Source organism: Melanotaenia boesemani, chromosome 17 (genome assembly GCF_017639745.1).
Source record: "Melanotaenia boesemani isolate fMelBoe1 chromosome 17, fMelBoe1.pri, whole genome shotgun sequence".
Taxonomy (NCBI): domain Eukaryota; kingdom Metazoa; phylum Chordata; class Actinopteri; order Atheriniformes; family Melanotaeniidae; genus Melanotaenia; species Melanotaenia boesemani.
Genome location: NC_055698.1, coordinates 5617361 through 5630631, shown reverse-complemented (window position 1 = coordinate 5630631; position 13271 = coordinate 5617361). Strand labels below are relative to the sequence as shown.

The 13271-nt window shown below is 38.4% G+C and overlaps 1 protein-coding gene across 1 annotated transcript in view; it reads right to left on the bottom strand.

The window, feature by feature from the left end:
• Nucleotides 1-3204, bottom strand: part of kcnk9 (potassium channel, subfamily K, member 9) — a 51806-nt gene extending 48602 nt beyond the window's left edge. The window contains exon 1 of the mRNA XM_042012418.1: nucleotides 1617-3204. Within this exon, the coding sequence (XP_041868352.1) occupies nucleotides 1617-2220 (604 nt within the window). The 5' untranslated portion in view covers nucleotides 2221-3204. The remainder of the gene's footprint in view (nucleotides 1-1616) is intronic.
• Between the last annotated feature and the right edge of the window lie 10067 nt (nucleotides 3205-13271).

The window sequence follows — 13271 nt, the reverse complement described above, 5'->3', positions numbered from 1 at the left end:
AACAAAAGACAGAAACATCCAAAGAAGAGCTTTGGAAAGTCCTTTAAGAAGTCTGGAGAACTCTTTGTCAAGACTACAGAAAAAAATTATGAAAAAAAACAGCTTGTCTAATGGGGATCAGAGTGTGTTGAACAATAAAATTGGCCACACTAATATATTGACTTTAAAGCTTATTATAATCATACAAACTGTAATTTTCTTATTTTCGTACGCATTTCAATAAATTGTTGCACCTACTTCCTGGTAACACAAACAAGGAGTCGTACATTGCTGTATGTTGCTAAACCACCAGAATTAACATGGTTTCACATTCCTGTTTTCAGACAGGGTTTGCAAAATGAAATTTATTCGGGCTTGAAGCATGGAAATAAAAGCTGCATCCTACAGCAGGAAAAACATCATGATGTCACACCTGTCCTGAACAACTGGAACCACTTAACGACCCCCCCCTTAAATATCGTGCATCATCATGGGGAAGTTAACCTGCTGCATATGTTGGAGGAAAAGTCTGAATATCTCCTCAGCTGCTCGGCTGACAGACAGAACGGCCTTTTTCCTGCAGAGGAGACACAGCCTGCTGCAGTAAATGTAACCACTTCACACAACATGAATATTACAATGACATTCAACACTGTAGCCTAGAAACAACAGCAGGTCCACCTTCCCTGCGCTGTGCAGTCGGCCCTGTTAAGTGTTGCCTGGCAAACAGGACATAGAAGCACAGGCATGGTGCATTAGTAACCCCCCCACCCCTTCTTCCAAGCTGAAAGTCCTGAACAAACAGGGGGTGTATCACCTGAGACATTATCCAAACTTTGCTGATTAGAAAAGGCGATTTTGTTTGTTTTCATTTTTGTTTTCTTATTGAGATTAAAATGCAAAAAATATGATACTGGCTTGAATATAATACTGGTGTCAATGTTTACTATGCACCAAAGTGATGTAATGTATACTGCATTTCATAAAAATAAATCTATTTGTTGTTTGTTTGTTTGCTGCACAGTAAAATTAGACTCGTTTTATTTGCTGCCACAAACACAAATATGATCATAATCTCTCCTTTATAATCTAGAAAATGCTCCATTAACAGGAAAAAGTGAGGGCGATGAGCAGAAGTAAGGTCAGGTTTCGGTAGCTGAACTGTCTCGCCGGAGGAGCTGTCCATTCAGTACCAGCAGCTCCCTCCAGCTTTTCCACGTCTTTACCCCCCAAACTCGCGCCTCTCCGGCGGACTTTCTGCTGCAGGCTGCTGGTGACGCACCGTCCAAAGTTGAGTTTAACAGCTGCTCTGAGGAAAATGATTTCACGAGTGCTCTTCAGCCTATTTTTACTCTTATTACTCTTATGTTTAGAAGAATAAAATCGAAATATTCTCACAAGCTTTCACGATGCTCATCATAAACTGAGCTGCAGACTGAGTGCTGCAACATGTTGCTTACAAACTTTATCAACAGACTTGTTGTCCATTTATGAATCGCGCTGCTCTCTTCTTGTGTCTCCTCCGAATAACAACCTACAAATTGTCTTGTTTCCTTAAAACATACTTGCATGATAATAAACAGCGTAATTTTTGCTGGTTTTGCGGGCTTTGACTCACCAAGCAGACTGAGGCTTACCTATCGTGGTTATAACCGTTATGGCAAAGTAAAAGGACCCAGCGAACTTCCACTGCACCCCGGCTCTGTGGGGCTCAGCCTCCATGATGATGCTCTCCAGTTTGCGGTAATCGTCCTCGCTGATGTTATATTTCCCCTGGAGACGTTTCTCCTCTGCTTCCAGCTGCTCCTTTTCGCGCATCTCGAAGTCGGACTCCAGGGCGTCAAAGACCGCAGCCCCTACGAGCAGGTATGTGAACGTGCAAATGATCAGGGATAAGGTCCGCACGTTTTGCCGCTTCATGGCCAACAGGAACCGGCGACCGAGGGGTTCATGTCCCCTCGGATTCCCCGGGAAGGCGCAGCAAGCGTGATAAAAGCCGTGCGGACAGCGCCTGGAGGCGGAGGCGCAGAAAGGTGCGCTCTGGGGACGATGAGCGCCGGAGACGGAGCACCGGTGGAAGTCTCCCGCCTTGTAATGATCCTGGTGACAGATCCCCAGATCCTGCTCCTGGTTAGCGGAGAGACACAAGAGGCTGCTGGATCGCCTGGACCAGGAGCCCTGCAGCCGAGAGACCCTGCGCAAGACCTGCCCAAACCAAGTCCTCCCTGTGCGCAGTGCCATCAACAAGCTGCTTCCAAGATCGCCTGTTGGTCTTATCTCTCCCAAACCAGCTAGAACTGAAAAAATAGATGCGTAAAACCAAATAAATCAGTGCTGAGAGAAAGTTTTTTTGTTTTGTTTTTGTTTTTTGTTTTTTAAATCCCTTTCTGTCTTTGAAGCTCCGCTCGAACTTTGTGTTGTGGATAAAATGTCCTACAACTGGGCATCTTTCCGCATGTCTTTAAGTTTCAGCTAAAAAGCAACCTGTTCACTGCAACCTCATCAGCATTCAGGCTATTTTTAGAAGCCATTCTCCAAAAACAGCAAAGAAGGAGGAGAAAAAAAAATCAATTTACTGTCTGTGAAATCCGCGAATCTTCCCCGTAAAGATCGAGCATCCCCATCAGAAATGTGCTGAGTCGTCCGGAAGATGGGAGGGTCAGAGGAGCAGCAAAGTGTGAAGATTTATGGGTCTTCAAGAAACATAAAATCAGGGATTATTTCTTCCCCCATTTTTCTCTCTTTCTCTCGCTTTATTCAAGCATCAGCTGACCAAGCAGAAAAATTCTCCAACAAATCTGCTCTTTGACAACTGGTTCCAGCGCGAGCAAGTTTCCTCAAATGTAGATATTTTTTTTTTTCTTCTTTTTTTTTTTCTTTTTCCTCAGGCTGCTGCACCTGAAGGGAAACTTTAAAGCTGGAATGGAGGAGATGAGATGACAGATCACGGCGTGCTCAGCAGTCCGCAGTGGCACACATGCTCTGTTGCGCACATCCAAGCGCACTCCAAAGCTCCCGGTCCTGGTCCGGATTGTCGGCTCATCACTTCGAGCTCATTAGTGAAAAAAATGTTTGTGTCCTTGTCGCGTTTTTCAGTTATCCACGCGTGTCACGAACTGCTCGTCTTTGAAAGTCTCTACATTTTATGTCTCCACACACTCCTTACAGTAATCGGTGGGCGTTGCTCCTCCTGTCTGTTTTTCTCTTTTTCCAAGTGTCACGATTCACCCGGGCTTCTGGCCTGAGTTTCTGTCTGTACTTGGACGCCTGATCCCCGCGGGTGCAACTGACTGCGACCCCCTCTACTCCTCCCCTTTCACCTCTCCCACGACGACCACTCCCACTCATCATATGTACAGAGCTTTAACTTTAAACTCAGTGTTTTTTATGTGACATTTCAACAGCCGCCAGAAATCCACTCACCGTGTCAGTGCGCTGTCCACGGTGCTGAAATCATAACGGACTGGGATTTCTAAAACCTCCCGTTGGCCAAGTTTAAATAAGCTCAGAAATATATTCAGAACATTATCAACTAACGTGAAGCAACAGGACGTTTCAAGGAATCTTTGCAGCTTTAACAGTTTGAGGATGAAGGAAGCTAAAAATACCAGGTCACTTTCTCTCTGCTGGGCACGCGTGCATGACTCTGTCTTTTTTTAAAAACTCAGGTGAGGTTTCATCAAATATGTTTAATTAGTTGTTGTCAGTTTGTTTTACATTATGCCCTTATAATGGATTATAAAACTATTTTCTACAGTCACATGAGGCAAGGCTAATTTATTTGTACATGTACAAGACATTTCAAAGTGCTTTACACAAAACCTAAAAACATTACAGCAAGGTGCAGAAAAACAAAGATTAAAAAAGCTAAAATTGATTTCATCAAAACAGAAAGAAAAAGCTCAGATTAAGAAAAAACGTTAAAATTTCATTGTAAAAGAACCAGTTGCAGATCTGGAGTCCTGGTAAGAACTAATGAAATGCAGCAGAGAACAGGTGGATCTTCAACCTGGATTTAAATAAACTGAGTGTTTCAGCTGAGCTGAGGCTTTCTGGGAGTTTGTTCCAGACATGTGGAGCATAGAAGCTGAATGCAGCTTTTCCATGTCTGGTTCTGACTCTGGAAACTGATAAGAAAAATGATCCAGATGACCTGAAGGTTCTGGTTGGATCCTACTGGGCTAAGCGGTCACTGATGTGAGCTCATCTGTGGAGATTTTTTCCAATGAAGGACAATAACTATATCCGTAATAACAACCGCAAAGTTATCACTGGTGCAGTTATTTGCTCATTTTGTAAATTGCTGATAAGTTTAAAAGATTTTTGGTCCACGTGTCTGTTGTTGATGTTCAGGAAGGCCTACATATAATAACACAATGTGCAAAAAGAAGTTAAGGTAACTGAATCACAGATGCTCACAATCTCTAAATTTGTGACCATGCGGGTGAAAAGGGAAAAAGAAAAATACAATCTGTCAATAAGAGAAAGGTTTGTTCCACAGCTCATTATAAAACATACATTGCTCTAGAGTAAGGTCATTTTCTCCAGGCTCCCCAGTCCTGACACCCTCACCAGCCACTGATCAAGCTGCTGAATGAAGAATCTTCCAGAAAGCCATTTCTCCCTTTATTTTATCAATCTTTTGGTTTTTATTTCCCTCTTTCCCAAAACTTTTACAATGTTGCTGCATACATTTTAAATATAATGAGATATATTGATGAAAACACTGAAAATCTTTTTTTTGTTGTTTTTTTTTTTGTTTGTTTGTTTTTTGTTTTTTTTTTTGTTTGTTTGTTTGTTTTACCTTGTGTCAATAAAATGAAGGTTCATATAAATGAACCAATTACAGATCTAACTTGGAAATTGGAAACTTTATTCTCAAAATGGGGTTTGTACACAAAACACAAACTTCATCATCAAAAGAGTGAGAAAGAATATTTTGAGTTATATTATATTATTATAATATTTTATTATTCCAAAATATTCTGAATGTTTTGGTTTCACAAAAGTTTGATGAAAAAATATTCAGACAAGTTGATCCTGGCATTACTGGGAAGAAAACATAATAAGAAGAAATGTAAAGATAAAAAATGAAAGTAACGCCCATTAATGTCATGATCCGTAACGCTCCACCCTCTCTTTCCTCGTCAGACTGATGCAAACATCCTGCTGCTTCCCTCGTTTTGCAGATACTGACAGAATGTGTCCAACATAAGGAATTAAATTCTGGATGCATCTCATCCCCTTCCTGCACTCACATTGCTGCATATTGTGTACAATGTAGTTTCTGTTTGGAAAAGCACTGTATCCCATCTAATTTTTTATCCTCCACATAAAAGATTTATAAAATTTAACTGAACTTTACTGAATTCTACTTGCAGGCAGACCTGCTGTATTCTCAGGATGACACAAATAAAATGATTTTATTTTAATTTGATCATTTAATCATCTAAGTGAGGCTTGAAAATGACTTATTTTGTGTCATGCTTCATCTAAACTTGCTTTTTTTTACTGCAAAATGTCCAAAATGTAGGTGGAAAGAAACAAATTTTTTTTCCAAACTGAACTTGCTGACCAGAACAGGAAGAGTAAAAGCTTTTATAAAACACTGCATCACTAATGTTGGCTACATTTGTTTAATAGTGTTTCTTAATGCATCAACATCACTTCCTTTTCTGTTAGGCTTTTAAAGAGTTTACCACAAAGGTCCTTTATTATTCCTCCTTGTGACTAATTTTAGGGTTGTAATGAACCGCTGCAAAATAAGTATATAAGTATAATTTCCAGGAGAATGCACAGGAACATTTGTGAAGTCTCAGTGAGGAGTTGAGTGCACGCCGGAGCCGAGACAGCCACCACATTGTTTCTTAAATGCATCCCCAGACGAGATGAAACTGTTCTGGTAATCAGGAGCGTCTGGATCTGCGCTCGCTCTATATTTAGCTCCACGTTCTCACCTCTCAAGCACTTGCTCAGCCCACCTACAGAACTTCTAATGCATTTCTGGAAATTCTCAGACAGTAAGGTTTAATAATGGCAACTGTGCAGATTAATCTCCATGGTAATGACATCGAACTAACATTACAGCATCTCTGCTCATCACAAAAGACAAAAACGAAGTCTTCTCTGAAAGCAGCAGAGTTCCTGTAAACTGGCAGCAGAGCTTTAACAGGCAGGCGTGAGTAATGAAGGAGGATGGAGACTTAGTCTATCTCCACCTGTTTCCTGACTAGCTGAAAATTTCTCTCTTTGGGTTACACATGACCGAGATGAAAACACCAGCAGCTGCCTGCGGACACCTTTCAACTAATTACCTTCACCAAGGCGGAGGTCATGTGTTGAGCGGCGCTGGTTTGTCTGTCTGTCAACATAACTCATAAAGTTCTGAAAGGATTCTGATGATATTTTCAGGAAATCTTAGAAATGGAATAAAAATCATGTGATTAGATTTAGGGGGTGATCCGGATCACTGCCTGGATCCTGGAATGTTTTACAGGATTCTTTACCATGGGGAGATAACGATAATTTAGCAATTAGAGCTTCTAACACAAACCTAATGCTCTCAATCTCTGGCATAAAAAATGAAAATGGCTTGACGGAGGTCAGCGCTCTGCTTCCAGTTAAACATGCTGCTACAACATAAACACTTTAAAAGCACCAGCACTTTCGCTTTTAAAGCTTCTATTGCACTAATAACACATTTAAAAGATTTTTATTGACTTGTGAGCTGATTCAGAGTTTTGAATTTTTATTCTGCTCAATGCTCATTTTGTACACATTGTGTTCTGTTAGGAATAACAACTTTCTACTACACTGAAACTCAGAGTTTAAATATATACAAATAAAAAAACGTTCAGCAAATGTTAAGGACGAAATAAAATAAACCATAATGTATTAATTTTCTTTAGATATCACAGTAACTTTTTTATCATGACTTCAAATTCGGTGGTCATCCAATAACTGGAAGGTTGACGGTTCGAATCCTGCTCCCAGTCAATCTGTTATTGTGTGCTTGGGTAAGACGCTTCACTCCTTGCCTGCAGTGTTGGTGTTGCTGGTGTATGAATGTTTGGTGAATGTCGGAGAATCTGATATTGTGACATAATCTTGACCAACATTGTGACAGTAAAAACACATGAAGAGACAACTGGCCACACAAGAGACAGCGTTGATCTCAAATTAAAATAACAAAATGATATTTAGTCCACCCCGAAGGCTGAAAAAGAAACATAGCTTGAAAAAGTTATTTTTTCTTTCATGGGAACTAATTGAGGAAGGTTCTTTTTAGAAGCTGTGGCTTCATATCCATACATTAGAGCTCAGGTTGGATTTATTTCGCTTGTGTGCTGCGGCAGATAGCACATTAATTAAGTCTGAAAGTCATATTGGATCAGAATACATGCAGTGGATGTCAGGTTCTCTGTGCTGGAGGTTCTCTGCTCCTCTCCCCACATAATTTACATATCAAGATTGTAGGTACATATGAATGGGCAGAACTTATCATTCTGTACTGAAGGGAAAGAAAAGGGGATTTGACTGAACGCCGGTTTCTTGGAAATTCATTTGCATGAAAATTTTATGCAGACTGACACCACACTGTCTTCAATGCAGCTTTAGGGGATTTCTTTGGTTTAAAATACAAGGTCTGTTCTGCCTTCAAACAACACATTTTCATCCCTGTTGTAAATATCTGACATCAGGCTGGGAGGGAATGCATCACTGCAGATTGATGGATGGTTGTTAAGCTGATTACAATCAGAATTACGGGTGAACCACAAGGTAATGAAGCTTGGTGTCTAATAACACATTCTGATATCTGATATGAAATCTCATTTAAACTCAAAAGTAGATGCTTTAAGTCTGCATCCTGCTCTGGGAAAGTCAGCATATTGTTTAGATTGATGGTGGTGAATTAAAAAAAAATACAAATAATACATTTTACTGGTTATCATTAGACTTACAAAGTTGGCATTTCGATAATTCCAAGGCTTAAGTTAATTTACCTCCTCATTACAAAGCCATTTTGTAGAGAGGGCAGAATGAGCTCCGCCTTGTACGCAAGACCATTGCACATGATAGAAACCACCAATCCTAACGTTCTGATAACTCAAAACCATGTTGTAATACCTTTTCTCCTCAAAGGATTAAGAGCTTTTTAGAAATTGCGTGGGACCAGAAAGTAGCTAATGCCAGCTAAAACTCACTTGGCATCCAAGAACAGTGTTTTGCTTAAGGAACCCCAAAATAATATGTTAGTCACACAGTTAGGTTTTTGTTCACAATGCATCACATGTGTGTTGAAAGCTAGCAACTACTAGCATGGATGCTAAAGAATATTAGCTTTGAACATGAATCTGTTACTAAGTCTATTTTTAACTTTTGGAGCTTAATACCAAGAGAACAAACCAAATTCAGCATATTTTTTCCTATCCATTTTCTTCTGATCATCCAAGTTTGGGCCGTTAACTGGTTCAGATGGGAAAATTGGACATTTCTTTTCTTATCAGCACTCTCCGCCACCTTCTTAGTTATCCCAAGGTGTTTCCAGGCCAGTAGGGATAATGTTGTGGGTCTCTCTTAAGGTCTTGTCCTTTAAGCAAAGCAAGTTTAATTGTATAACACATTCCATGTACAAGACAATTCAAAGTGCTTTACATAAAACATTAAAAGCATTACTGTTGGTGCAAAGAAACCATTAAAATGTAATAAAAGGCAGAAACAAATAGCAAAAATCACAATAAAATCATGAATTACATTAAAACGATTAAAAGCAAGTTAAAAGTTACTGTGCAGATTTCAAGCATAGGCGCATAAGAAAATAAATGTTTTTAACCTGGATTTAGTGAAAGTTTAATCTTAACTGGCAGTTTGTTCCTCTTGTTTGCAGCATAACAGCTAAATGCTGCTTCTCCATGTTTAGTCTGGACTCTGGTCTGGACTGGCTGACCAGAGTCTTTGGATCTAAGAGCTCTGCTAGGTTTATATTCTCTGAACATATAACAGATGTAATCTGGGCCTAAGGTGTTCTCGGGTTTATAAACAATCAGAAGGGTTTTAAAATCTATTCTGTGACTGACTGGAAGCCAGTGTAAAGATTTCAAAACTGGTGTGATGTGTTCAGATCTCTTAGTCCTGGTTAAAACTCTAGCAGCAGCATTCTGGATGAGCTGCAGATGTTTAATGCTCTTTTAGGAAGTTCTGTTAAAAGACCATTACACTAATCCAGCCTACTGGAGATGAATGCATGGATGAGTTTCTCCTGGTCGTTCTGGGAGACTAAACTTTTAATTCTGTTGATGTTTCTGAGCTGGTAAAAAGCTTCTTAGAGACAGCTGTGATGTGGCTGCTGAAAGTCAGATCTGAGTCTATCAACACTCCAAGGTTACAAACTTGGTCAGTGATTTTAAGAGCCCGTCTTTTATTTAGATGTTAAAAAAAATAAAATTAAATAAATTAAAAATAAAGAATAATACTTAAACCATCAACCGTCAAATTTGTTTGGCACAACACGACAGCCAGACCACCATTCTGCTTGTTATGATGCTGGACAGGACAAGGCTATTCTGCAGTGACTAACATAAGTGATCATTGTTTTATTACCTGCATTCCTAAAGACCAGTCTATTAAATCCCCAGGATGCATCACTCAAAAGTGGAGTATGAAAAATTTTGACACTCAAGCATTCTTGCATAATCTGGCTGAAGTTGGCTGGTAGGGTTGTTCTTATTCGCTCTGTCAGTGAAACAAGGTCATCGTTTAGAGATTATTGGAGTTTAGAGAGTGATCGACTTTCTTTATCATCAAATCCACAATCAGTGCGTAAATCAAAGTCCTGTTATTTTAAGGATAAATTTACACAAAATGCATCAACTCCAAAGCTGTTTAGGAAAACTTAAGGTAGTTACAAAATTAATTTTCTGGCTTTCCTTTGTCAATTATAAAAGACAATATTGTAGATACTGTTAAGAAAAACATGGCTGACTTCATTTATAGTTATTTTATTAAATCTGGCATGGTCTCTTTCATTAATTCGAGCTGCCAAAATAATGCGCAGTCATCACTCAAACCTGCCCTCTTGCCACCCATCTTGTACACCTTTGCTCACAAATTTCTTTTAAACCTATTACCAGCGAAGAAGTTATAAAGGAATTGTTGTTTCTGGACCATAAAAGCCTGCTGGGTCAGAGGAGATTGCTCCATTCTCTTTTAAATTAGCAGCTTCAAGTATTGCTGCTCCATTAGCAACAATTTATAATCTTTTTCTTTTCACAGCTGAAATCCTGGCCGAAAGGAAGGCTGCCATTGCTCATCCTCTTTTTAAGGGTAGCGGCTAGAGTGACCTGAACTGCTACATGCATATATCCATTTTACCACGTGCATCCAAGGTTCTTGAAAAACTTGTAAACCATCATCTACGTCAATATTTACAAGAATAAAACATATTATGAACTTCTCAATCCCATTTCTGCTCAGGTCATGGATGTGTCTTTGCTGTTTTAAAAGTCATGAATGATATTACATCTGCTTTAGATTCTAGTCACCACTGTGCAGCAATATTCGTTGACCTAGCAAAAGCCTTTGACTGAATGGATCTTTCAGTCTTATTACAAAGACTAGACTGTATTGGATTACCTGGCCGGTCAGTTATTGTCATGGTTTAGCTAGATCTCTATATTTCTCAGTGTCTCCATATGCCATAAAGTGTGCTCCAGGAGTTAATTATTGGTCCTACATTCTTTTCTATATGCATTAATAATGTCCCTCAAGCTGTTAGCAAAACCTCTATTAACTTATATGCTGATGACATACTCTTATACTCTTCTGGTCATTTTTAAGTCTCTTAAACAAAATCTTTATGAAATACAGCAGGCCTTTTTCAACAGAAATTTGTTCCTAAATGCGAAAAAGAATATCTAAAGTTATGTGGTTCGGCCTTGTAGCAGGGCTACAACACATGGCACCATCATTGAACAGGTTACAGTTTACAAATATTTGGGAATCTAGCTTGATAAGACTGTCTTTTTCACATCATATAAATTTGTTGCAATCAAAGATTGAGAAATCTTTTCTCATTCACATCTGAGGCCAAACATATGGTTGTTGAAAAGATCAATCTCCCCTTATTTCTATGATGATAGAATCTACTGACAAGCTTGCAAAGGACCTCTTCAAAAACTTGACACAATCTACCACGCTGCTATTCCACTAGTAGCAAATACTTCTTTCAGAACTCATCACTGTTTGCTTTACTCTCAGGTTAAATGGCCTTCCTTACATACTCGTGGCAATATTCATTGGTTCACTCTCATCTATAAACACTTCAAGGTCATTCACCTCTATATCTAACACAGCTTCTGCAACCAGTATCAGCAGCCAAGTACAATACATGGTCTTCCAGTTGTTTCATATCACACATTCCCAAAACTAAGTCTCGCTTTGGTAAAATGTCTCTTTCATTTGATGCATTAAGCGATTGGAAATGGTTACAAAAAAACTCTGAAACTAAATGCTTTTATTTCTGTCTCAGTTTTTAAACACCATCTAAATGGGATTTGTAATGACAACTGTTTGTTTATTGAAATGTACGTGTACTATTGTTTCTTTTTTCTGTCATAAAAGTGTTTTTTAACACTTGCCAGGCCAAAATTGTAAATAAGAATTTGTTCTTAATATTTTGCAAAGTACAATAAAGGTTAAATTAATTTTAACTTAAGTTTTCTTGTCTTGTTTTTAAAGAACAAAGTTTTACAGTGAAACAGACCAACTCAATTGTATATGCCACTGCTTTCTGTAAATACTAACTCAGCTGTGTTGTCATTTTTCATGGGTCGGTACATGAAAAGTGCCTCTTGATGCTATCGTTGGCAAACCCAAAGGGATACAAGCTGGTCTTACCGCCACTGGACTGTCCATCATCCAAAGTGCTTCTTCTTGCTGATAAACTTCCTTTTAGCTACCACAAGGACTAGTGGTGTCTTAATAGCCCAGGGAAGCTAATTTATTACTGGAAAACAATTCCAAGATGGACAAGAGAAAAAGGGAAGCTTTCTCAGTTATCAGGATTGCCATGGTTAATTGGTTTCCTTTCAGAGCACTATCATGAACAGAAACTAGATTAAGTAATTATTCAACCAAACAAAAAAAGGTAAAATTAAAATAAACGGTTTTGTTGAAATACATTTTCTGATTTTGAATTATATATAATGAAATCCTTCCTATTCGTTCATTTTATTGTTTCCCCGATTTAAAACAGCCTTAAGTTTTTGTAAACAAGACTGTATCACAGATACAGAAGTACACTGAACATCAGGGTCAATGTCAGTCAATGAAAAAATACAGTCAATATTTCCAGCTGAAAAAGCAACCTGCAGCACATCAGGGAACAATGAGGTGTTCAGTCATCGCTCCCAGCAGTTTTCAATGTAGAAAAGTTTGTAAGGCTGCAGTGTTCTTTCTTCATCATATCACAGATTATAGACTTTCAAACATTGTGTAACCAAAAGACCATCTTTATTCTAAGTCTGTGAACATTAGAGCCACTTTACTACCAGTGTTAATATTCTGTATTATATGCATTGTATGTTTTAATGTTCAAGTTTGTGTCTAATTGTTTGTATTTTTAATTGATATTCTTTGTTTTGTGTCAGGGATTTGGTCTGCAAATTAGCTGTTAGCTAGATGGCCTGTGGAGATGGCATCGGTTGCATTTTAAACTGTAACAATGTTTTCTTGTCCTGTCCCTTTTAAATAAATAAATAAATACAAACTACAATTGAGAGAATGGGTGTAAATGAACAGAGATCTGGGATGCCAAGAACAAACAAATATTAACAAACAAAAAGTTGTCTGTCTCCTTTCAACATTTATTTACAGGTGTTACTTGCCACCAGCAGATACAACAAAATGAAATAAATGGTAAATATTCACTGTAGATGTGTCAAGACTGTCTAAACTCAAGATTTCTGTAATAATAATAAAAAAACAAAAAAAAAAACAAAAAAAAAAAAGACAAAAAAAACTTTCCTGCTGTCCAGGCAATCTCGATGGTTATTATTTGGCAAACAGTTAACAAGCTTCTAACTACCTGATCTATTTGTTGGATAATAAGCAAACTCTACAATCTATGACTTGCAAACAATCTGTTGGAAACCACATTCTATGGTGAGTTTATACTCAGATTCATGATTAAATACAACTTTGTGTTGCAATAGAGCTTATAAGTGTAAGCTAACTCTAGTTAGCTGCAGCTATAAGTTAGCCAGAGTTAGCTTGGAAACGTGTTCCCTTTATAA